The sequence below is a fragment of the Pyxicephalus adspersus genome, chromosome 6, assembly GCF_032062135.1.
Source record: "Pyxicephalus adspersus chromosome 6, UCB_Pads_2.0, whole genome shotgun sequence".
NCBI lineage: Eukaryota > Metazoa > Chordata > Amphibia > Anura > Pyxicephalidae > Pyxicephalus > Pyxicephalus adspersus.
The window spans coordinates 88,515,706-88,539,672 of NC_092863.1; the positions used below are offsets into that span (position 1 = coordinate 88,515,706).

A 23,967-nucleotide genomic window follows, 5' to 3' on the forward strand; every position below is an offset into this window, starting at 1 on the left:
ATGGAAGCCATCATGGATCACCCTAATTAATCATAACTCTGCTCTTATTGGAAGATGAAGTCTGGAGCTCCCCCAGGTAAAGTGATTCCCAATACTTCCTAAATGTATCTGTGAAATGCTTCCAAAATGATGCAGCTGTGGGACTACAAGATGTAAGAAAGAGAGAAGGATTTAAGACTAAAGCTGCGTACACACTTCCAATTTTTATCGTTGGAAATGAACAACGAACGAACGACGAACGACCGATTGGCCAAAAATCGTTCGTAAAAAAAAGTAACCAACGACGCCAACGAACGAGGATAGTCGTTGGAAATGAACCACTGGACCGGCGGATCGGATTGGACGACGATCGTTGACCATCTATCGTGTGTACGGTTGTTCAGTGATTGTCCATGGTCTGAGCATGCGCGGTGAACGAATGTTCGCTCACTTCCTGTGGTGCACGTCACTTCCTGTATCGTTCAAACGATCGCATCTATCGTGTGTAAAATATCTTTGAACGATCGTGTCGTTGTCTGTAGGTACAGGATCGGTGCCATACGATCGTTCGCAGATATCGTGCAGGATCGTTCGTCGTTCGTTTACCAACGATAAAAATTGGAAGTGTGTACGTAGCTTAACTCATGAGTTTAATAAAAACTTTTGCAGAAGGTAAATGTGGAATACTGAAGTTCTGAGAATCCCTGGGCACTAATAATGTAGGGGAGCTTTATATGTATGATAGATATCATGCTTTAGCCACACCCTGCCCACTAGACCGTGCCAGCTGTTTGCCATGGCATGGTTCATGTGCTGCTTCTTCTATCCCTTTTTGTTGTAAATGTTGGTAAGCATAAGAGTGCTGTGCAGGTGACTTCAGTTGATGATAGGGCTGATGGGAGAGGGTGGTAGCATTGCTGCTATTCGTAAAGCAGCGGCTTAGTGTTATTAGCCTAAAACAAGAACTGCTGGTATTGGTAGGGTATCCAAATAAGAAACTTGTTGCAGATAACAAATAAATAAATAAAAATTTCAGAAACTGGTACAATGGTACCAAACATTCTTTCTACAAAATTCATTTTGGGTTTACATAGACTTTAGAAGAGGGGCATTCAGGTGGAAAAGACAGCCCATCCAAATGTGAGAGCTATGTGTATTACTAGTAACAAATGTTCTTGTTTTGTGGAGGAGGGTTAATACTCCCATCGGGAGCCTTTGTTGTTTTGTGTGGCCCTAATGGGGACAACTTGTGAACTGGGAGGGAAGTTAAAGAAAATCTGAAGCAGGGACACATTCTTTTATAGAATAGTAGAAAATCTAAATCATGCTTAACATTGCATTTCCATCTGTGTTGAAACGCTTTTGCACAATGTCAAAAATTACAAAAAAAACTTGAATGGATTTATAATTTAAAGAACAACTTAATCTTAAAGCCCATTCACACTATTACTGTACTGACTGCACACAGATGTGTGTGTTACCATGTACTGCAATACAATAACACACATTGCAGTGCTTTCTTTTTTCATTTCTTTTTTTGACTATTAGAATGTCAAAACATGCTGCACAAAAATGCAACAAGTCAACATTTTTGTGTACTGCATTTTTTTTCACATTCTGTAAAACTCAGAGCAGTGTGTTGTGTTACCATGGTCCACTCCTATTGGATAAGTACAGCGCTGCGTAATATGTTGGCGCTATATAAATCCTGTTTATTAATAATATTATTAATAATAATAATAATAATAATAAGCCCAATGCTTTTACCATAGTGAACAGGCCCATACTCTCAGCTATGCCTCCTAGACAGAGGTAAAACCTTCCCAACAGGACACAACCAAAAGGGGAAATGGTCTTATGTTTGTTCTAACAGGGAAATAAGTCACAATGATTCCCAAAGGCACTTGGATATTACTTGGATCCAGCAGTCTTGTCTGTCATTTCTTCTTCTAATTATCCGGTTCTAATTTGTGCATTTAGGAACATTTTCTATTCATTATTTTCTATCTATTATCTGTTAGCAATCAATCTCCCCAGTTAGCTAGCATCAATAAAAAGTGGACCTATCATCAAAATTTTTACATTACATAAAAGGGGTAGACAACCCTTTAATAAAGAAAAAAATTTAATTTTTATTTTACAACACCCTATTTTTTAAATAAAAAGGGCAAAGTCCCTTCCCGGCATGGCGACCCTTTACAGCAGGCTATGTCACCTAATCTTGCGCCTGTACAGTGTGAGATTGGATGACGTAGTTACAAGAAGACCAACAAAGATGGCAGCACCTGACGCTTCCTCTGCACCAGGACGAAGACAGATAGCAGGACGACGCTGGACCCAATCTGAGGATATCTCTGGTGGGATCTGCGGAATCAGTGGTAACTGTGTTTTTTTCAGTTTAGTTCCTCTGTCAGTAGATGCCACATTTTCACAGATCTTACGGTAAAATATTCTTCGGTGTGCAATAGTTAGACCACTTTTCCTCCAGGTGCAAAGAGTGCCCTTTCTTTTTTGCAATTACTCAAAAGTGGAGCTAAACAGAAGAAAGAAAAAAGCAGGCAAGTTCTTTATTTTAGAAGGGACAGGCTATGTCTTTTATGCAAAAAAACTTTTTTCAATGTATATTAGGCTGCACATGCGCAGATATTCCAGCAAACCCGCATCTGCCAGGAATGAATAAACTCTTGTTCACATGCAACGGTAATTACATCATTCTAGTATGGTCAATTCAGGTTTTTGAAGCTCCTGAATCTGGAATAAACTGAGTGAAGATGTCAATGCACATGATGGAGCAAGGAGAAGTGAGTTAAATTAAACAATTATTTGAGGCACGTAGGTTTGATATACTGCATTTGTAATCTCTACAATAAACCACCTGCCTGCTCACAATTTTTAACTAGTGATGTTTAATTCTGCTTTACCACCTCTGTATATATCATACAATATTACAGGTGGCCACTAGAGGGAGATCCAACACAACTATATGCTGTATGTTATACAGAGCCACCAGATAGGGCAACCTTTGTCAATCTTTATATTATGGGGGAGCCCTTAAAATATTATTCAGGTCCTCAAGGAACCTCTGCTATAGTTGCTATAGCCACAGCTCACAGTACATTATAATGAAAGTCATTGGGAAGAATGCCTGTTACACCCCAGGTCAGTTGGAAGAATGTCACCCTTACAACAAGATCATTGGTGTCAGTTAACCTAACCTAAGGGTCACAAACTGCCCATTGCTTAAGGAACCCCTGGCAACTTCTGGAGGAACCCTGGTTGAGAAAACACTAAAAGAGACTAAACACATGTACACAAATCACACAATAACAGAGATTACTTGGAGAACCAACACATAGTTTTATGTCAGACAAAAAAAAATATTTTACAGCAAGCATGAAAAAATAATTATTAATCACAATAAAAACAAGTTTACAATAAATAAAACAAAATATGGTAAAATGCAGACTGTAGAGCACACAATTGCCTTTTTCACAGTGCCAAAGGAGAAAGTGGAGGAGTAAGTGGCACCATCAAGTACAGCGGTTGTCCCTACTCAGTCATTTGTCGATCTGCCAGGGTAAATTGACAAAAGATGTTGGCAGACTGATGTACATTCTAGATTTTTAATGACTTGAAATGAGCTCAACTGCTTGTGTGTATATAACTTAAGACTTATCAATTACCGTGAAATGAGAATGCTTCATTAGTAAGTCCATCCCACTTGACAGGGGAAGAACCGCTGAAGCCAGGTCCCTAGTTATAAAGTTAGAAACTAGTTTCAGAGAGGTGCAAAGATACAAGCCTTCAGGCTAGCAAAGGCCTTCCTCTGGACCAACTATTTCCATAGGGTTTTATTTCAGGTATATGTTTATTTCCCTAGTGGTTCAACTTGATGGACTTACAGTATGTCTGATTTCAACCTATTATTATTAATATTATTAATAGTATTATTATTAATAAACAGGATTTATAAAGCGCCAACATATTACGCAGCACTGTACATTAAATAGGGGTTGCAAATGACAGACTAATACAGACAGTGACACAGGAGGAGAGTACCCTGCCCTAAAGAGCTTACAATCTAGTAGGTGGGGGAATTACCACACAATAGGAGTGGAGATATGTAGTGGCGGGAAGTAGTGATGTTTCAAAAGACAAAAGAAGACGCGTAGGCAAGTTTGAATAAATAGGTTTTGAGTGCTCTTTTAAATGAGCATAAAGTAGGAGCAAGCCGAATAGGACTAGGAAGACCATTCAAGAGAGTTGGGGCAGCTCTAGAGAAGTCTTGGAGCCGTGCGGGTGATGAGGTTATGAGTGAGGAAGTCATTGGTAGGTCATTGGAGGAGCAAAGAGAGCGGCAGGGGGAGTATTTTTTTACCAGGTCAGAAAGGTAAGTGGGACAAGAATTGTGGAGGGATTTGAAGGCAAAGCACAGGAGCTTGAATTTGATTCTAAGATGAAATGGCAGCCAATGAAGAGAACTACAAAGAGATGCATTGGAAAGATCATTAATTAGACAAAAAGCAATATGATCAGCTAAGACACAAAGACAAACATTTGTAAACATCAAATGACCTGTCAGTGGACTTTTTTGTTGTGTATGTGTTCATGGACCTTAACAAAAAGAATCATTTATAGAATTGGACTACACATTTCACTCCTGTCCACATTTACTTTAAACATGCAGTTTAGATCCAGGAATTTTCCCCTCATTGTGTAGTTGGAGTTAAATTTCCTGCCCGGTCACGCTCCAGCACACCCAGGTAAGTCCAATACAATGCCTCTCCGAGTGTGGCTTGGGGTTACCACTTTTGGTACTGAAAATTACCCCAAGCCACACTCGGGAATACCTCCAGGGAGGTAAAAGTGAAGACACAGGATAGAGTGAAAATAACTTTTTTGCTTACTAAACAGTCCATGGACCAAAACACAAAGTACAAAGTACAATGTAACAATTCACAATCTATCCTGAACTGGTACGACTTCAGTAAAGTGATGGTCACTGTTAGAAGACCACAAGTGCACGCATTTCTCTGGGTTGTCCATACTAATGCACTTTGGGTTTAGTTCCTTTAACTGGTAGTCTTTATATTAGCGAGGTTGAGGTGATGAGCTTGTTTCCTCTCCATTTTCCAAGACTCCATTTAGTGTTGTCTTTTTTCTTCTTATGCTGCGCCCGCTGGAGATGAGGTCGCCATAACCTTTCTGGTGGGAGAAGGCATACGCAGAACGACGAACAGAGGTGCCACGCTGAATTGTGCCAGCAGTTTTCTCTGGCTGGGGTTCTCTCACTTTGTATTTCTCTGGATTTTTAAGAACCTTCAGAAAAGCAAAATATATTTAATCCAGTCACAAGTTACTAATAGTAAAGAGCACCATTAACAAAAGAGTAAAACTAAAAAAGAAACAACCAGTTCATTCATCTTTATACAGCAAACTAATGTTTATGACCACAGCTCAGAGAGATCAATAAATGGGCAAAGATTTGCTCATTGTGCATTTCTGGACTTTCCCAGCATTAGAAATGCTCCTCCAATGTATACTACAGGGATGTATAAAAAAAGGGTTCTGTCTTGGCTTCCAGGTGGTGAATAGACCTGTTCTTCCAGATCCCCAAATGACTGACGGCTAATTACCACTGCTGTTTCATAAGGTTGAGGTAGCAGGGGGCCTCCTGCTCATCCTCCCTACTCTTCAAAGAAAGGAAAGCACCTTGTGTACAGATTATTTATATCGAGTATTATTTTGAGTATAATTAGCTTTACTGAGATACAGATGTGTTGTAAATGGCAAGCCATCATGTGATAAGGGGCAGTTCTATGCATCAGAAGTGCTCCTCTAAGGTATAACTATAGGGATGTATAGAAAAGGGGAGCAGTCCTATGCCAATATGCACATTTTTTCTACCAATATAAAAAGTTAAAGCATAGCTAAATTTGTTGCGTGGTGAGCTTCTACCATAATCAGCAAGTACACACTACCGTATGACTCTCATCACTGCAAACATGGAAGGTGCCATGTTTACCGCCAGCTCCATGGCGGACTTCTGTGGAGACGCGATCCTCTTCACTCCTTGGATGATGTAACCCCTTCACGTGCGTCATGTAGTTTAGAGCTTAAATAAGAAGTTGCCGGGAGCTAGGGAATTTGTTATTTTGCATGTCTCTTTGTTAAATATTACTACCTCCTGGTGGTTTTTTGTTTCTTCACTTTAGGTCTGCTTTAAGTATATTAGGGTTCACATAAGTCAAAAAACACACAAGTCAGTGTAAAACTACAGATGACAGTGCTACAAGGATTTACCTGCAGAACATGCATGGATGAATTTTAAACCCCTAAATTGGTTCAATTTTGTTTGGTTTAAATATTGGTGAAGATCGGCCTGTATTGTTCTTTTTTAAAGTCTTCTCTAAGTGGGCAGCTGAAGACCACTGTGTACAATAACTAACCGGTGCTACTGATTGTACACCCTGAGGACCACCAGATAATGAAATGTCCACTGCCATTTTCATTCAGAATTGAAATGAATTAATGGTCATTATCAGTAATACTTTCCAATATCTAATGTAAACTATCAGGTCAGGTTTAGCTTCGGCTAAAGCCTAACGCTACCTTCTGTTCAGCTAAATATTGCGGCATGTCTAAGGAATACTAACCAAAACCTAGTAAAACTATGTCACTAGTAGAACTCAGACAATAAGTACTGTGTTATTACTATTGTTAGACTATTCCATGTATGTATTTTTTCCATTAGCCATAGGTGGGCTAGTTTAATATATAAGATGGCTATCTTATATCCAAGGACCTTTTGTTTTAAACTTTGGACATACTTATTAATCTTTTAACTTGTTTCCTAGATGTTCCATACTCACCTTGTCACTTGCAGAAGGACTGATCGTCTTCCAAAGAAATCTCACTGCCAGGTCAGGAAACAGACATATGCCAGCAGTCAAAATGATGATTAACCAGATATAGGGTTGTCTTAAAGCATTTGTGATCACCCCTGGCATGGCATAAAAAGAAATAAAAAAAAAAGTAAATGACTTCATCAAACCATTTGCATTTTCTTTTATTATTTATAGATTACAAAGTAAGGAACAAACATTTCAAATATAAAAGAGAACAAACTTTTTAAATCTTTGCAATGGCCTATGCCTATGCATGCAATTATTACTTTTCTGTGCAGATGTCAGTATATCTATTAACAATATCCTCAATCTGTGCATTTGCTTTGTCTTTATCTAACATTTTTTTCTCTATAGTCTTATGTCTTCATTCTGGAGCATGACCTCTGCCTGAACTCAAGGTTGCATATTTTTTTTCCTCTTTTCACTTTAACGTACATGATAAGTAACATGGGGGGGGGGGTCTATTATTAATAATAATGTTAGGAATAATAAACAGGATTTATATAGCGCCAACATATTACACAGCACTGTACATTAAAAAGAGGTTGAAAATGAAAGACGAATACAGACAGTGACACAGGAGGAGAGAACCCTGCCCTGAAGAGCTTACAATCTAGGAGTCTACACATGTCTTTGTGTCCCCCCCCCCTTTGCTGTAATTCTTTTCTCTTATTATAGCCATTAGTGCATTAGTAACTTAAGCACCCAGCCCAGCACTGTGCGATGGGTAGGTATCTGTCCGCTCTTCCTGTGAATGTCAGGTAGTTTTGCATTCTGGTTATACTCTGCATTCTGGTTATAATATGAAGAGCATAGGGACATCATTACCTTTTTCAAACCCAACTCTAGGTTCTGAGCTCCTGGCAGTGATCCCCCCCTCTCGAGGTAAAAGTCCTCTGGCAAAATTGCATGCTTTCTTTTTTTATACATACCGGTATATTTTCCAGATGTCTTCAGGGAAGCACAGGGCCTCATGCTCTTCAGAGAGTATAGCTTTTGTGGATGATGGTTTTGGAAGATTTGAGACAGTACAACCATACAGGTTATGGAGAGGTGGACAATAGGAAAAGAAATGCACCCAAATAAAAGAACAGAGTAACTCATAAAGACACAGACTGCAGATAGGTTCTAATAATGCAGCAAAGATATAGACAAGCTGCAGTTGGGTTTATATGAAGCTACACAAATGCGGATACAGCGCATTTGGGTTACTGTTAAGCTGCAAAATACAGATTTAGCACAATTGGTTTACTATGAAGCTGCAAAGACCCAGACATTCTTCAGCTAGGTTACCATGAAGTTGCAAAAATGCAGATATAGTACAATTAGTTTGCCATAAAACTGCAGAGATGCAGACATACTGTAAATGAGTTTTTATGAAGCTGCAAAGATGCAGGTTTCCTGCTGCTGGGTTACTAAAAAGCTGCAAAGATACAGACATACTGCAGGTGGGTTAATCTAAATTGCAGAAGAGCAGTCCAACTGTAGATGGGTTGCTATGAAGTTGCAGAGATGCTGATTATTATGAAGATAAAAAGACACAGAAGCACTGCAGGTAGAATACTATAAAACAGCAGAGTTGCAGACATACTTCAGATAGCTTATTATGAATCCGCAAAGACGCAGATATGGTGCATTTAGATTGCTATAAAGCTGCATTCATAATACCTACATTCAGATTAAACTTACCTGTCATAGTTAAAGTATCGGGAAGTATGATGTGCAGTCCACTGCAATGTAAGTCGTATGTAATTGCAAAGTATAATATAATGGTTCCAAAGACTGAAAATGCAAATAAAAAGGTCCAGAATGCCATAGTTATCGCAATCTGCAGGTGAAAACATGAGTCACATGTTAGTAGGTGCCATAGTTGTTAAGTGGATAAGGCATATCCTTACTTAAGAGGGGTGCACAATTCATTTTTTTAAATTTATATGAAACCATCGTTTTTTTTCTGTGGTTTGTTAATATGGCGACTATTTTTTCCTGTGCTCCCTATTCTCCTATGTAACATAGCATTGATTGCCTCTTATCTGTCACTAAACATCTGCACACTTGACAGTCACTGAAACAATGCATTATGAAGATGAATATCAGTTTAGTAGATGTAGTTTTAGTGAGATAACACATTATTTGGAAAGCAAATGCCAACACATGTCATAAATTTGCCAAAATTGACTTGTGAGCCTATGCAAAATATTTACTACAGGTATGCTGATGGACCATTAATAGGAAACTGATGAGCTTTATGTGCCCCTAAGCAGGGCTAATAATAAGGACACTATCTCTACTATATGTGTAAATAGGCTTACATGTCATGATGATTTTTATTGAAGCTTATCTAAGTGGTGCAGTGGAGGCATGTTTTCCAAATATTGCAAGACTACTAGAGTTGCAGAAACACAACTTGTTTAGCAGTTACAACTCCCTCCTTCATAGTGTTTCAGGACCCTTTGCTCCACTCAATATATCGGAAGCCTCTATGGCACAAAGTTGAGTTGGCCTTGTCTAAGACACAAATCTTACCATATGTTCTATTAGGAACAACTCTTCCTGGGCCCCCTTATTCAGTGATGTTCCATGGTAAAATAAACATACCTGGAAATTTACAATGACAATGAGAGCGGTGGCAGTGGTGAAGGCAAATGTCTGATAATCCGAATTCACTTCTCCATCCTGTTTTACCATTTGCCAGAAAGCTCCATATGGGATGAAGAAGATGACAACAGAGGTCAGGATGCCATGAAGCAAACTTAGAAGAAACTTCCAGTAGTTGAACAGTTGGCCTTTCTGCCCCGGAATGTACAGGCTCGGACACTGCATGCTCAGCTTGTCGCTGACGTCCTTATGTACAAAGAGAAAATGCAACAATGTGGGGTGAGCTAATAATACAATTAATATTAAGAGTATTGTAGGAGTATGTGGTTTAATTTTTATTACATACAGAATGCTAGTATCTTATACTTCTTTCTTTATTATGTAGATTTTGTATCTAATTTCCAGCATGAGGCGCTCCAGGCTATAGTTCACATGTTTGCCTGTTTATCTAAATCTGCTATTGTGAATACTAAATAAGCTTGTACACAGATAGAGTTTGGTTTTATCTACCAAAGCAGGTCCTAAATAGGAATCACTTCTGCACCTGATCAGATAGGTAGGTACAGACTTATTTGGCCATTTTAACAATTATACTTTTTTCAAGAGGAATGTTCAATAATTATGTGATTAATTGTTGTATTATCACAATAAAGATTGTGTTAAATAAATTAATTTATAAAAAGTAGGGCATTCTCAATCAATATTAACTTTAACAGCAGATAAGCAGTATGCACTCCTTAACAGTGCAAGCCAATGGGAGTGGTTCCCGTAGTTTACGTTAACACAAATATGGAACTTGTCAATATAAATGTGGGCGAGCAATCCTATTGGCTGGAATTTGTTAGGACACACTCCTGGACATGCACTAATCTACTAGTGTATGGCCTTGGTGAGGGTTAATTTATGTTAGGTGGATGTTGCATTGCATTGCAAATAGATTTTATGGACCTAATAGAATGGTAGGACACGTAGGCACTATCTGACCATTTTCCAGCCATAATGCCAGACTCTGGTTCTGATACTGACATGCATACTGAGGATACACAAATGCACCTAAGATCAGACAGCAGTGACACAGCTCATCACATGGGAAATAATAATGAATAATTGAGTGTTTAAGATATTTCTATGAGTTGATTTACTCTAAATAAAGTCAGCAGACCCTGTCTATTGCTCAGAGGTTGGGCTAAGTTGTCACCCTTCAAGTCCAAGTCGAGTCCAAAGACATTGACACCAAGTCTCAAGTCACTAAGAATTCTTCCAAGTCGAGTCCCAAGTCAAGTCACTTCATTTATTCCCATTTGTCCACATAAAGAAAGAGAGCTCTGATCCTGTTCTTGAGCACAGGATCACATGTAAGTCCATGGTTTTCTCCTCTGACAGCCGAAGGGGGCAGGGAGGAACGCAGAGAGGCTTCTGTAACACTGCCTTCCTCCCCGTCCCCTTCAGCTGTCAGAGAATAAAGACAAAAGTCAAGTTGCAAGTTACCTGGGCAAAACCCCCAAGTCGAGTCGCAAGTCGTTCATTAGGCGACTTAAGCTGCGTACACACTTCCAATTTTTATCGTTCAAAATGAACGACGAACGAGCGACGAACGATCTATTGGGCAAAAATCGTTCGTAAAAAAAGTAACCAACGACGCCGACGAACGAGGAAAGTCGTTGGAAATGAACGACCGGACCGGCGGATCGGATTGGACGACGATCGTTGACCATCGTTCGTGTGTACGATCGTTCATTGATCGTCCATGGTATGAGCATGCGTGATGAACGAATGTTCCTGTGGTGCACGTAACTTCCTGTATCGTTCAAACGATCGCATCTATTGTGTGTACAATATCTGCGAATGATCGTGTCGTTATCTGTATGTACAGGATCGGTGCTATACGATCGTTCGCAGATATCGTGCAGGATCGTTCGTCGTTCGTTTACCAACGATAATAATTGGAAGTGTGTACGTAGCTTTAGGTCGGACAGGAGACCAAGTCGCACGACTTTTGCTGCCATACAGGATTAGTGTACCAGTTACCAATTGGGCAATCTTGTGTCTACAGTCAGAAAAGCACAGACATCTGATGACATTTACATGTCATCAACTTTTTAGACACATATATAGGACAAATAATGCGACAAACATTTTGATTGCTGGGGGCACAACACAACTTGGTAAATTATTTGAACTGTATACCTTACCTGATCTTGCAGGCCAACAATAATGACAGGAAGGCTGGAGTATAGCAGGTTGTAGAGAGTAATGAACACGGTGTCATATACAGTCTAGGAGTAGAACATAACAAATTAAACCGTGTTGCATAAAAATGAGAAAAAGGCAAGCATAATATCTATTTAGGAAATAATTAGGAATAAACTGCACACAGTAAGTACTTTAAGTGTTATCAGAAGGCAAGGAACAGATCCTATAGTAAGTTATAATAGTTGTATATATGCAAATTGGTGCATGTTGGGGGCACCACGTTTTTGTCAGTACACCTGAAAATTATACTCTATTGGAGTGTTTGGTAAGGTAAGGTACTTTCTCTTGGGTTGTCAGGTGTGCATACCTGATGTGAACATTGGGAGGGGCTCCCACACTTCATACCCAATGGTTTTATTTAATTACATTTATGCAGGGTACAAAGGATGGAAGGATGGAAGGAGCTGAAACACTCAATGGTGTATAGAGACAGAACAAACTCCCAGGTGTACAGTAACAGATTATGTAATTATGATAGTGGGATCTAGATCTAGGACACACCAGGAGAAACATATAACTAACATATCACATTTTGGTAGACTGATCTGTTAGTAACATACGACAGCAAATTTCAGATTGACACAATTCTAAGGTCAGAAAAACATTTGATTGTTTCACTAGATGGGATGCCACTGTACGGTACTTTTTCTATTTTTTCTTTTTTTTACAGACAATAATACCATTTCCCACTACAAACTGTAAAAGTTAGCAATGATCCACAGTACCTGACCAGAAAATCCACAAAAGAAGGCAAACCAGAAGTTCACTAGAGTGTAAGCAAAATTCTTGTAGAAGAAAAAGCTGAGGAACTTGCACATGCGGATGTAGGACCAGCGACCATGAACCAAGATCAACCTCTGCAGGAATCGGAACTGAGCGAAGGAGTAATCGCTGGACATCACAGCTTGCATGCCCTCCTGTCCACTGATACCTACACCTATATGGGCAGCTGAGACAGAAAACATGAATTACTGCTAAAGGAAGCAGTGTAGTAATTCCAACATATTTTCATGAATATATTTTACCCTTGATTTATGATATAGCTATAAGTTTCTCTAAAAAATGTTTCACTTTGGGTATGTTTTTATGGGCTTTCCTGAATACCCCTATTCATTTTTTTTAATAATACTAGGTTTAGGGGGTAAAGTCAGGCAGAGGCTGACTATACTTTAACTTTTATTTATAGAAAAACTGCATGCTATAAAAAATGTAATGTGGATATTTCCACAGGCCCCCTAAGCCCTCAGCGATTTTGGTGCTAATGCAATGTTAAACAATGTTAATGGGCTTTGTAGTTAACCAAAAAACTTGGCAACCTTTTTCATGAATTTTAGTGAAATTATGTAATTTTATGTACATACATTTCTTACTTTCACTCATTGCCAAAGTTGCCATTGCATTCAAAAAAGTCCCCCACATTTCAGGTCTTTCAAAGGGAAGTTATCATCAGGGCTTTTTGGATAGGACCTCTCTTCCTTATTCTTCTTCTGTCAGTTTAATACCAAAAATCCTTTGATCATTTTTTTTTCTTACTTTTTATCATGCTGACATCATTGGCACCATCTCCGATGGACAGGGTGATTGCCTTCTTGTACTTCTTCACCAAGTCTACCACCATGGCCTTCTGTTTGGGGGTTACTCTGCAGCAGATGACAGAACTGCACTCACACGCCAGGTCCACAAAGTTCTTTTGTCTCTCTTCTTTTAAAGCATTTGTTTTTCTTTTCTCTTCCAGGGCGTTCTGCTTATCTTCTGTGCTTCTGGGAAATTTAAATTTTGGGCGCCTTCTTTTCTTCTTTTTCTTTTCAAGGAGGATTTCATTCTACATGTTAAATAATTCAGTAAAATATAGATTATTTGTATTATAAAGCAGTGGTCCTCACCCTTTGGCACGTCCCTGGACCACGCATGCGCGGGGAGCCGTCTGTCTCTCCCCAGAGACTTCCCCCCAGATCGATGTCATGTTGCCAGAACCCACCTACGCTACCATCACAGGTCTGAGCCTGCCATGAGAGAATGGGCGGGTTGTGTCTCTAACCCAGTGATGTCTCTGGGAGATATGGGCAGTGGCTCTGGCCAGTGTGCCCCCCCAAACAGGATCCTTCTCCTGACCCTGCTGGTGGGTGCACCGCCAGAGCCACAGCCTACCTGTCAGATTGCCGTGGCCCATTAGTGGACCGGGGTTTGGAGACCCCTCTGATAAAGGCAAAACATGTACAAATTAACTCTAGCCATGTCAGGCCAGGATGTTACATCCTTCCAAGAGGGACAAAGACAGAAAAACTGTTTTAATAAAGTGGGAATGAATAGAAAATCTGCATCTGACTTAATTTCCCAAGGGATCGAGCATGTTCACTTTGTATTATAAATGTTTACTGTGTTTGGTTCAATAATCCAATTGAATATAAGTAAAAATCCTGTTGAGATCAAACCATATAGGAAAAGCAGAAAGAAAGTTTGAATTTTCCACTTCAGAAGAAACAATACTGAGATGAAGATTCTGTTCCGAGATGAAGTGGCTCCTGGGTGCATGCGCAGGGAGCTATTGTCATCCCCATCTAGCCAATGGAAGTGGACAAAGACTTGTAAGCTGTAAGGCCCTGGTCCAGAACCAGTGCTTGCCAGTCCCCCAATCTAACACCGGACCTTTAGTAAGCCCCTGTTTAGCTTTGACAGACTGGTTGCGCCTCCAAGCACACTATTGCCCCCAAAAGCCCACAGATAAAGCAGTACAAAGTTCTTGCAAAGGCAAATCCAGAATACTAAGCCGAAGTTCATACATGGGTGATCAGTCCACCAGATGAGGTATCCAAGGGTAAACATAAAGCAGAGTCAGGGTCATAGGAAAGTTTGGTCCAGGCAGCTTACAATCCAAGGGTCAGGAACAGGAAAAGTAAGCAACAGTAAACCAAACCAATTCAGCCTAGCATAACACTACAACAGGTACAGGTTATTGGGAGCAGAGAGGCTTTAAAGCCCTAACAGCCAATGGCAGTGCAGGACTGAGATCAGGAATTACTCTGCTCATAAGTCTCAGCACAACTCCAAATTCCCTTAAGCTACACACAGTCAGAGCAGGGGATAAATTGTGTAAGATTGTACATTTTAGCAAAAAATAAGAATTGTAAACTCTTAGTAAATAATAAACCTTTATAAATACAGAAATTAAAAAAGAATACCAGTTGTTACTAACAATATAGACATGCCTTCCTGTACACATCTATATAAGCATTCATGGCTTACCAGCCAGGATCCTGTTATAATTAATGTACGCTTTTTGTTGGCCTGGGCATCCAGCTCATTAAGTCTTCTCAATTCCACTGCATTTACAGTGGTCTTCTGAAAGTCTATTCGTCTCTGTATTAAATTGCTGGCGGAACAAACACAAGAAGGAAAGGTTATATCAGGATTTATTACTTCTTATTAGCAAGATTGAATCCTGGCAACAGAGTTTATTCAATGTAAAACAACGCCACCACAACTGGGCTTAATTGAATATTTAAACCTAAGTCTTGCAGATTTTTATCTTCTTATAGAAGTATTATAATCTTCAGCACCCTGTGTCTCTGCTCCTTTCTCCATCCCCTCTAAACTCTAAATCACTACAGGACCCAGAGATTAAGTAGAGACCTGGGATATCCAACACTACCGGATTTATTGAATAATAAAAAGTCTGATAGAAACTGCAACACTAGAACAATGCGATGGTAGACAATGTACAAGTTGGTATTATTTTACTGATCTGGTTTATTGAATGGTTTTTAGGTAACTGACAGATCTACTTACAGTGTTGCCAACTGTACTTACTTGACTTCTTCTCCATAGGTTACAACAGATTCGTCTGTTAGAAGCTTACAAGCTAGGCCAATATTTTCCGCTGTTTCTAAAATAAATAAAATATTTAATTACCTATTAGACCTTATAAACAAGAACAAGGCAGGGTGTAAAACAAATTATTGTCAAATTTTGTAACTGTTAAGTAACATTTAATATATTGATTTTTAAAGGGGACGTACAGATTGGGGGGAAAATGGTTCAGAGGTCTGTAATAGCTTACCAACTAAAGCAAACAAACAAATATTGTGTACCTTGTAATGCAAAAATTAGGCAGCATACTGCATACAACCATGTTTTTTTAATCCTATTTTAGGTTAATTTGAGAGTCAATTAACTGCCCAGCACCACCAAAGGGTTAGGGCCCATACACACAGCCTATATAGATGGACACAACTTTACATTGTGCCCCTCTGTGCCCAGGGCTAGGATGACCCATTCACAACAGTCCAAAAAAAAAACCTAATTCTTCTCTCCATGTCTAAAAAAAACTTTAATCATTCCTATGGAGAGGTGTCCATTTTGCATCTCAACAGTGGACAGCCTTTTCTTGGGAATAAATGGGACTTTTAGCTCTGGCTTAATGCCCACAAGCAGATCTGCTGACAGTTTTGCTCTCTACTAACTGATTTGATCAATAATGCAATCAACCAGTCAGAAGTTCCAAAACACTAGCACATGCATATAAGATTCTGCCCCTGTTAATTGGATCGGACATGAAAATCACTCCATATAAACTAGACAATATGTTTTTTGATAACTATGCAGCCCAGCTTCCCTATCTGTTAAATATTTACCTTTCTTATCTCCAGTTAGAACCCAGATCTTTATGTCTGCTTTGGCCAAAGTGAAGATAGTCTGTGGCACACCATCCTGCAACTTGTCCTCTATTGCTGTGGCACCTAGTAACTAAAAAACAGAAGAAAAAACCCTGCATGATCCCAATGTAAATACAAATTCTAATTTATAGAATATGAATCAAATAAAAGTCTTCCACTGAAAGTAAACATATCTCTCTTTGCTGTAATATCTGATCATATGTCAGAAAGCTGTCAACTATCCATCCTAATTCTAATGGTCCTATTCTATTGGACAAATGTACTATCTAATTACCAGACGTACAGATATTGTGACCCGGGCCAAAGTATAGAGTGATGCCGATCATCCCCAGGTTCTGGAAGGATTCAGAATCACGTGTTGGAGTGACCTCTGTAGAAGTACCTGCTGGTTCTCTTTCTCTTTTTAATTTACTGGTATTGTGCATTTACTGTTAGTGGAGTGAAAGATCGGGCACTGTAGCCATGGTGGTAGTAGATATTTTTCTACCTTAATATTATTTATATACAATCAGAATCATAGCACTGATTGCATAGAAGTTTGTAGGATTTTTAGAGAGAATGCTCATAATAAACTCTTTGCTTTCAGACTGTTGTGCTCTAATCAAGTATGTGCCCAATGATGGAACCAAGCATCTGATACATTACAATGCAAAGATTCTACTACTCTGTAAGCAAGTGCAGGTCTGAGAAATGGATGGATGGCTAACAGGAAAATTAAGTCTGAAAACATGAACAAAAAATCACTATAAGGTGATCATAGTAGTTTATTTTTACCGTTTCAACCACGGCTAATATCACATGCTTGTCAGATTGAAATTCTTTAGGATAGGAAATAGGAGAGTAAAGCTACGTACACACGTCCAACGGTTCTCGCCCGATAATCAGCTCAGGGATGATATCGGGTGAGAATCTGGCATGTGTACAGCGCCAGTTGCCCATCGTCCGAACAACCGTCCTGGCGGATCCACGGATGAGGGACGACTAACGATCCTAATGCAAAGGAAGGGAGAGAGCATGCAGCAGGGTGCTCCTCCATCGCTCTCCCCCTCCCCTCTGCATAGAGCAGAACGGTGCTGTATTTACAGCACTCGTTCATGCATCGTGCAATATTAGTCTTTGGAAAGGATCTTGAAAGATCCTTTCCAACGACTAATATTGCACGTGTGTATGTGGCTTTACTACTCTTACTACTGTGGTTTTACTACTACTACTCTGATTTATGTTGTAATGCATGGTATTTGACCATTGGTTCCATGCCTTGATGACATTCTAAATTTCTACGTATGACACCTAATATTTACCTATCTAAGCAAATAGCATTGCCAATGGGCAGTAACCTCAGAGAAATTTTTGGTCTGCCATTAAACAGCTGCTTGGTGAGGGTTTGAGAATACCAGCCCTGCCAATCAACAGAGGCAAGGGATTCCATTACTTGGGAATGATTACCGTATTTTTCGGCGTATAAGACGCACTTTTTCTTCCCCAAAACTGGGGGAGAAAAGTGGGTGCGTCTTATACAGCGAACACAGTTTTAAAAATAATTAAAATTTCATACTCACCCGATACCGCGATCCCGCGATGCTGCATTTGGTTCAGAATCTTTTTTTTCTAGATTTTCCTCCTTTAAAATTGGGTGCGTCTTATATGCCGGAGCGTCTTATACGCCGAAAAATACGGTAAGTTTTAGCAAAAAGCCATACTTTTCTTTTTAGCTTTGAATCGAATGAGGAGCCACGGTTAGTTTTTTATACACTCTCTTATACATATATACACTCTCCTAAATCTTATACACTTTTATACATCTCTCTAAAGAAGAGATTTGCCATGTGAATATGGGAGGACAGAAATTTAGGGTTATCACAGTAGCAGGAGTAAAGGGCATATCTTTCAGTTACACTGGTCGCAGTGACAACTATCAGCCATGGGATTTTCGAGGTATATACCTACTTTCTGTTATGTCTCTAGGTCTATGGAGTAAAGGAAAATCTCCCAGATAAGGAAAATCTCCCAGGTATAATTGAAAATCTGGTAGAGATCCTAACCCTTCCCACTCATTGGATTCACAATGGCAAGGCTCTCTCTTTTGCAACTCTTCTGCAACTGAATTTACATTTTCCATTGAAGATGAGATGTTTATAGCAACAAATCATGTGTTAGCATTTGACCTATTCCTGATTTTTTGGTAATATAGAATATTCACAGGAAATATGGAACATGAATAACTGCTAATGATTGCTGGTTGGTGTAGACAACCTAACTGGATGTATTTTATAATAATGATTTTCTACAGAAGATTGTGTCACATACCACAAGGTTAGTTTCAATCTCTTCATACACTTTATCCAAAGCTTCGTCACGATTGTTGACTGCAATACTGGCTGCTTTGTACCTCTTGTTCCACATGTCAAACTGCTCCTCACTGATGTCCTTGTAGCACAGGCACAGGGTCCTAAGAGTCTCATTGGCAAACACCTGTATATTATAGTATGGTACAAAATAAATGCTCAAATACAAATTTTTATATTTAATTATTATTTTTTATCAAGTAGATATAGTGGATCAGAGAAATTCAATGCCAGTGCTCAAGGGTCAGGATTCTCACACTTTGTATTTCCTTTAAAGTGAAACTCAACCTAAAAAAAAATGCAAGCAAGCGAGTTCTGCATTGCAGGTGGGACAGGCTTTTTCTACAATAAAAAAATAAATCTGCCTGTTCTCAACTTATTACCTAACCTCACCTTTCCTCCATTAATGGTGCCACCATCTTTACCTGGTCCTCTTCAAGGTTAGGGATCCTCAAGCATCTTGACTGGCCAGGCTTCAATGATTTAACTCCTGCTCATGTGCGCTGGAAATCATTAGTTCCTAGCAGCCAGTTATACCAGGATTGAAAACTGGGCTACGAATGCACATGGGGTTGATACCCTTCAACTAGTTTCATGTTGTATGCTCCTGTGTCCTTCTAGTTCCCCTGTTTTTATTTAAGTTTATGTAACAAGGTTGCAGTCTGTACACAATTATCCCCTAAATCTGAACTCACAAAACATTTTATTATAATATATTTATCAATATCCACAAATGATATAAATTGACTTTGTGTACACAAAACACCCTTGTAAGCTTCAAGACTACCTTGTACAAGTAGTGGTGACCCAATGGAGACATCACCAAGTGCCATGTGATATCATTGTGCTGCATATGACTTGTACAGAGGGAAAGACTGGGGAAGGGACCAAGCAGGTTAACTAACTATAGGCTGCCTGGAGTAAACTACAAGAGGTTGGAAGATACAAGACCGGTCACCCTGAACAAGGAAAAAGATCAGCAGTGACCAGTCTTCATTACAGGAAATTCCCACCCAAAGGATCACAATAGATTACTGCATAGATCCAGAAGAAATACTTCATCAAGGTTCATGTAAAAAAAACACGTGTCTCTTGTATCAAGACAACATTTGCTAATGTGATTCAGCTTTAGGCAACACAATTATAACATAGCTAGTAGTGGTGCCAACAAAAATGTTTTCAATATTGCAGAATTCTTGAGACAAAACAATTATGTGGTTCAACCTGGCATTATATACCCAAACCAAGTGCCTTTGTTCTGTATTTTTGGAACACTCCACAATTTAAAAGCTATTTAGGAAGGTTACGTAAACCACAATAACTCACAGCAACGAAAAAAACATATTTGTGCAGCTGGTCAGGTTTAACACAGATGCATATACAAATGATGATCCAATTTGTTTTAAAAAGCAAAAATTCTTCCCTGATCCTTAGCAGCTCCTTGGATCCATGTTCTATATTCTTGACTATGGTATACATTTCCAACCAACAAAATTGCATTTGGTGTGCAATCCTTGTTAATAAATCTTTATCACTATGTAATGCAATACAAATCCACATACATCTAAGGCTTCCTGAGTTGCCTCTTTGATTGGGTTGTTTGGATGCAGTCGAGCATATATGATTGTGTCAGCACCTTTACAGTAAAGTTTTATCTTCCCATCTGGATGGCGAACTGCAAAACACAGAAACAAGGAGATTTTTGGTAAATTCAAAAACAACACAACTACACTAATGCAGTACAGTAAGGCCAGTGTGGTGCAGTACAATGTGCCCTACATAATGTCTGCTAATACTCCGGACCATCATCCACTGCCTGATGTTCTCACTATATACATTGCTATAAGCAATGGCGCATGCCGTAATGAATGGGGTCAGCATTACAAGGGATAGCAGCAGGGGTGGCTGTGCATTGCCATATGTCTGCAGTATAATGCATAGCAGTCACATCTATTATAGTGGTTTGTTCGAATTGATATGGTATAACATGTATTTTAGAGCCACAAAGAAAACCAAGGTGGGCATATGATATTTTTATGATCTATTGATTCATGATGTTTTGATAGTACTTCCTGTGACAAACAGCATTTTTTTGAGTATGGGAATGAGAACAATTAGGAAATCTGAACTGAATACTGACAATGACCACATAAATTATGACTTGGAGCTTCCACGGACCTGGCAAGTCTCTCCACACCCCCATGTGACAGCTCTGGGTGCCTGAGTGACCAATCGCCAGGAAACAGTGTTGGCAGATGGAAGTAAAAGAATGAGTTTTTTTGCTCCCTTTGGCCAGAGTAGCAGGGAAATAAAAGGAATGGTGAGTATGTGCAGCTGGTGAGGGGGCAGCCTTTTACTATTCGCTGCGCCCGCAAAACATGGGTTCACTTTATTTTGCTTTCTAATCACAATCTGCCTTCTCACCAGCATCTCCTCTATAAAAATTGTTAAATACACATAAAGTGATGAACAGAGGAGTGGAAGAAAAAGCTTATAATGGCAGGGAAGAGCAGCGCGGGTCTACTTGTTTCCACCAAGAGTGGTCAGCCAGTGGTTGAGCAAGTTACCCGTAATCAGCAAATTAGTTGACTGATGTCTCTTTCCAATAGGTAGTTAAACATGGCCAATGATGAAGACACATTCTAGTAAGACAGAATACCTATCACAGACATCCGTTTTCGATCACTGTTAAAGTCTAGGATGGCGAGACGCTCATATGTGACTTCTTTTCCCAGCTCACTAATGGTGATGGTGCTTTGAGTTCTTGATAGGAACACAAATCCAAAGTTCCTGGCTGCTGTCACCAGCGCTCCTTCATCGGGAGATGCTGCTTCATAGCACAAATCTCCATCTAATATTACAATAAGCAGAAAGAGGTTTAATCCATTAACACAAACACATTAGGAATTATATTAGACACCAAAATACTCTATGCATTAGAGGTATTATTTCTTGTCAGATCAGACAAGAAATCTGGTTAACACAGCCATTCTTAACCAGGGTTCCTCCAAAGGTTGCATGTTCCTAGACTTTTGGGGTATTGATGATGCCTGCATAGTTGTGGTGTCAGTGCCATTTTGTAGAACCAGCTGCATAACTCTAATTATATTTTTGGTTTCCTTTAATTCCCTCAAAAAATGGTTTTAGTAGGGGTTTACTAAGATATTAGAATTATTTAAATGCATCAAAAAGTTAGTGATTAAGTTAGGAGTAGTTGCTATTTGTGTTGTGCTTGTTAGATTTTATATGCCTGTGGATAATTAGGCTTGCCTTTGCTATGCCCCTGCACAAAAAAGAAGAATGGGTGGTCTCCAGGCATATCAACTCCAATCTGTTCAATGCCTCAAATCTTCCAAGATGGAGTTCTCGTGGATTAAAGTTAGTGAACCACACTTGGCCTTGACCAATCAGTGTGACTTCCACATGTATTTGCAAATGTATGCAACTAAAATATCTGTGTTTGCTCCAACAACTTACACAGGCAGTTCTTTAAAAATAAATAAATGGGCTTTTTAAGGGCATTTAGTAACAAAACTGATTTAATAAAATAGGAAATGTTTCAAACAACTGTCACATTCAATATCTGTGTCCATTTGGAAAGATTCTTTTTTACTTCCTGCCAGGGGGCACAACAAGTAATATAAGGGAAACCTCTGCAAAGTTTGGGGAAAATCCTTCTTAGTTTGTACCAGGAACAAGTACCTTCCACATATTGCAGCTCCCTTCCCTGACTAGTTGCTGCGAATGCTCCAAACAAACCTATTATGTTTTAATGTTTATATACACATGATACTTCTAACTAATGTACAAAATCTTAGTGTATCCTAAACATTGCTGCTTGTAGTCTTTGAAATCTTCATATGTACTTTGTGATATTTTATTTGCATAGCACATGACAGCCAGATGGACTGTGGTCACTGTTTTACAAGCCTGCCATAAAGATGTCCTTTCAATAAAAACATAGAGAGAACATATGCAGAACTGCTCAACTCTCCCATTGTTAGAATTTCCAAATAATGTGCTGGTATTGTTTGCCCAAGCAGCATCCCTAAATAGCCGCCATATAGCATCTGCCAAATGGAACCACACATTCAAAGAATACAATCTCCTCTATGATAGAAAAATAAAACCTTCTTGGCTGTGCATTGAGTTTTAAGGGAAACTCCAATAGCTCCCTAGAAATCACTGAAAGCTATATATTGTGTTTGTAGTTGTATGTTAACATTTTAAATACACACAGAAAGAAAAAAAGGGAAAAGAGAAGGGGTTTGTTGGCTAAAGATAATTAGTGTGTATTATTTTTCAATGTGCATACAATATAACACTTATCAAATACATAAATAAATGGTATTTTATTTTCATAACCCATTATAGCACCATGGGATATGGATTGCCGAACTAGACAACTGTTTAGGAGATCAACTTTAAAGTGTCTCGTTATCTGACACGTTCACATTTTGGCTTCCTCAGAGGTATGTGGAAGACACAATAGTTTAGGAGTAGTTGTAAATGAATTATTAGTTGACAAAAGCATAAAGGAATCTGCTGAGATAGATTGGTGCATGGAGAAGGTTTTAGGGAAGATAATAGAGAGCAAACTCCTCGATCATCCCAGGTATATGGGATTGTCTCCTACAAAGTTGCTTATTGTTTAGTTTGGCAATCCATATCCCTTGATGCTTTAATGGGTAATGGGCATAATATACCATTTATTAATGCATTTAATAAGTGTTATATTGTATGCACATTGAAAAATAATACACACTAATTATCTTTAGCCAACAAATCCTTTCTATTTGCCCTACAGATATCTGTCTGTATGATGACCACTAAGGAGTGGCTAATAACTAAATCTCATACTACTGAGAAAGGAAGAGATAAATATACAATACATATAAGATTTTAAATACCTTATCATATACCATAGTACATACCTTCTGTCTTATCCACCATCACTGTGTGACACAGAGCAAGTAACTTAAAGAATTCCCGTGCATATGGGTCACTTCCTGAGCGGACTTGTTCAACTAAGTACTTATCGTTGTAAGTAAAATTGGGATCAGCTAAAGGGTTCCAGCTGAAGTCCACTTCCTGAAATTAAAACACATCAGAAATAAAATGTTTGCCCAAAAAGGGACCAATGTGTTCTACAGTGTTGTATAACAAAAAAGGTAAAAATGCAGCAATTACAATACAGGGTGAGGTGTAACT

The 23,967-nt window shown here is 39.0% G+C and overlaps 1 protein-coding gene across 1 annotated transcript in view; it reads right to left on the minus strand.

The window, feature by feature from the left end:
• Positions 1–3,316: 3,316 nt before the first annotated feature.
• LOC140334260 (phospholipid-transporting ATPase IC-like) overlaps positions 3,317–23,967 on the minus strand; it is a 49,672-nt gene continuing 29,021 nt past the window's right edge. The window contains exons 15-28 of the mRNA XM_072416522.1: positions 23,691–23,847; positions 21,416–21,607; positions 20,319–20,431; positions 18,719–18,883; positions 16,370–16,481; positions 15,546–15,621; positions 14,982–15,108; positions 13,272–13,560; positions 12,464–12,687; positions 11,678–11,761; positions 9,486–9,731; positions 8,577–8,715; positions 6,852–6,982; positions 3,317–5,298 (exon numbers count right to left, since the gene is read on the minus strand). Of these exons, the coding sequence (XP_072272623.1) occupies positions 5,071–5,298; positions 6,852–6,982; positions 8,577–8,715; positions 9,486–9,731; positions 11,678–11,761; positions 12,464–12,687; positions 13,272–13,560; positions 14,982–15,108; positions 15,546–15,621; positions 16,370–16,481; positions 18,719–18,883; positions 20,319–20,431; positions 21,416–21,607; positions 23,691–23,847 (2,283 nt within the window). The 3' untranslated portion in view covers positions 3,317–5,070. The remainder of the gene's footprint in view (positions 5,299–6,851; positions 6,983–8,576; positions 8,716–9,485; positions 9,732–11,677; positions 11,762–12,463; positions 12,688–13,271; positions 13,561–14,981; positions 15,109–15,545; positions 15,622–16,369; positions 16,482–18,718; positions 18,884–20,318; positions 20,432–21,415; positions 21,608–23,690; positions 23,848–23,967) is intronic.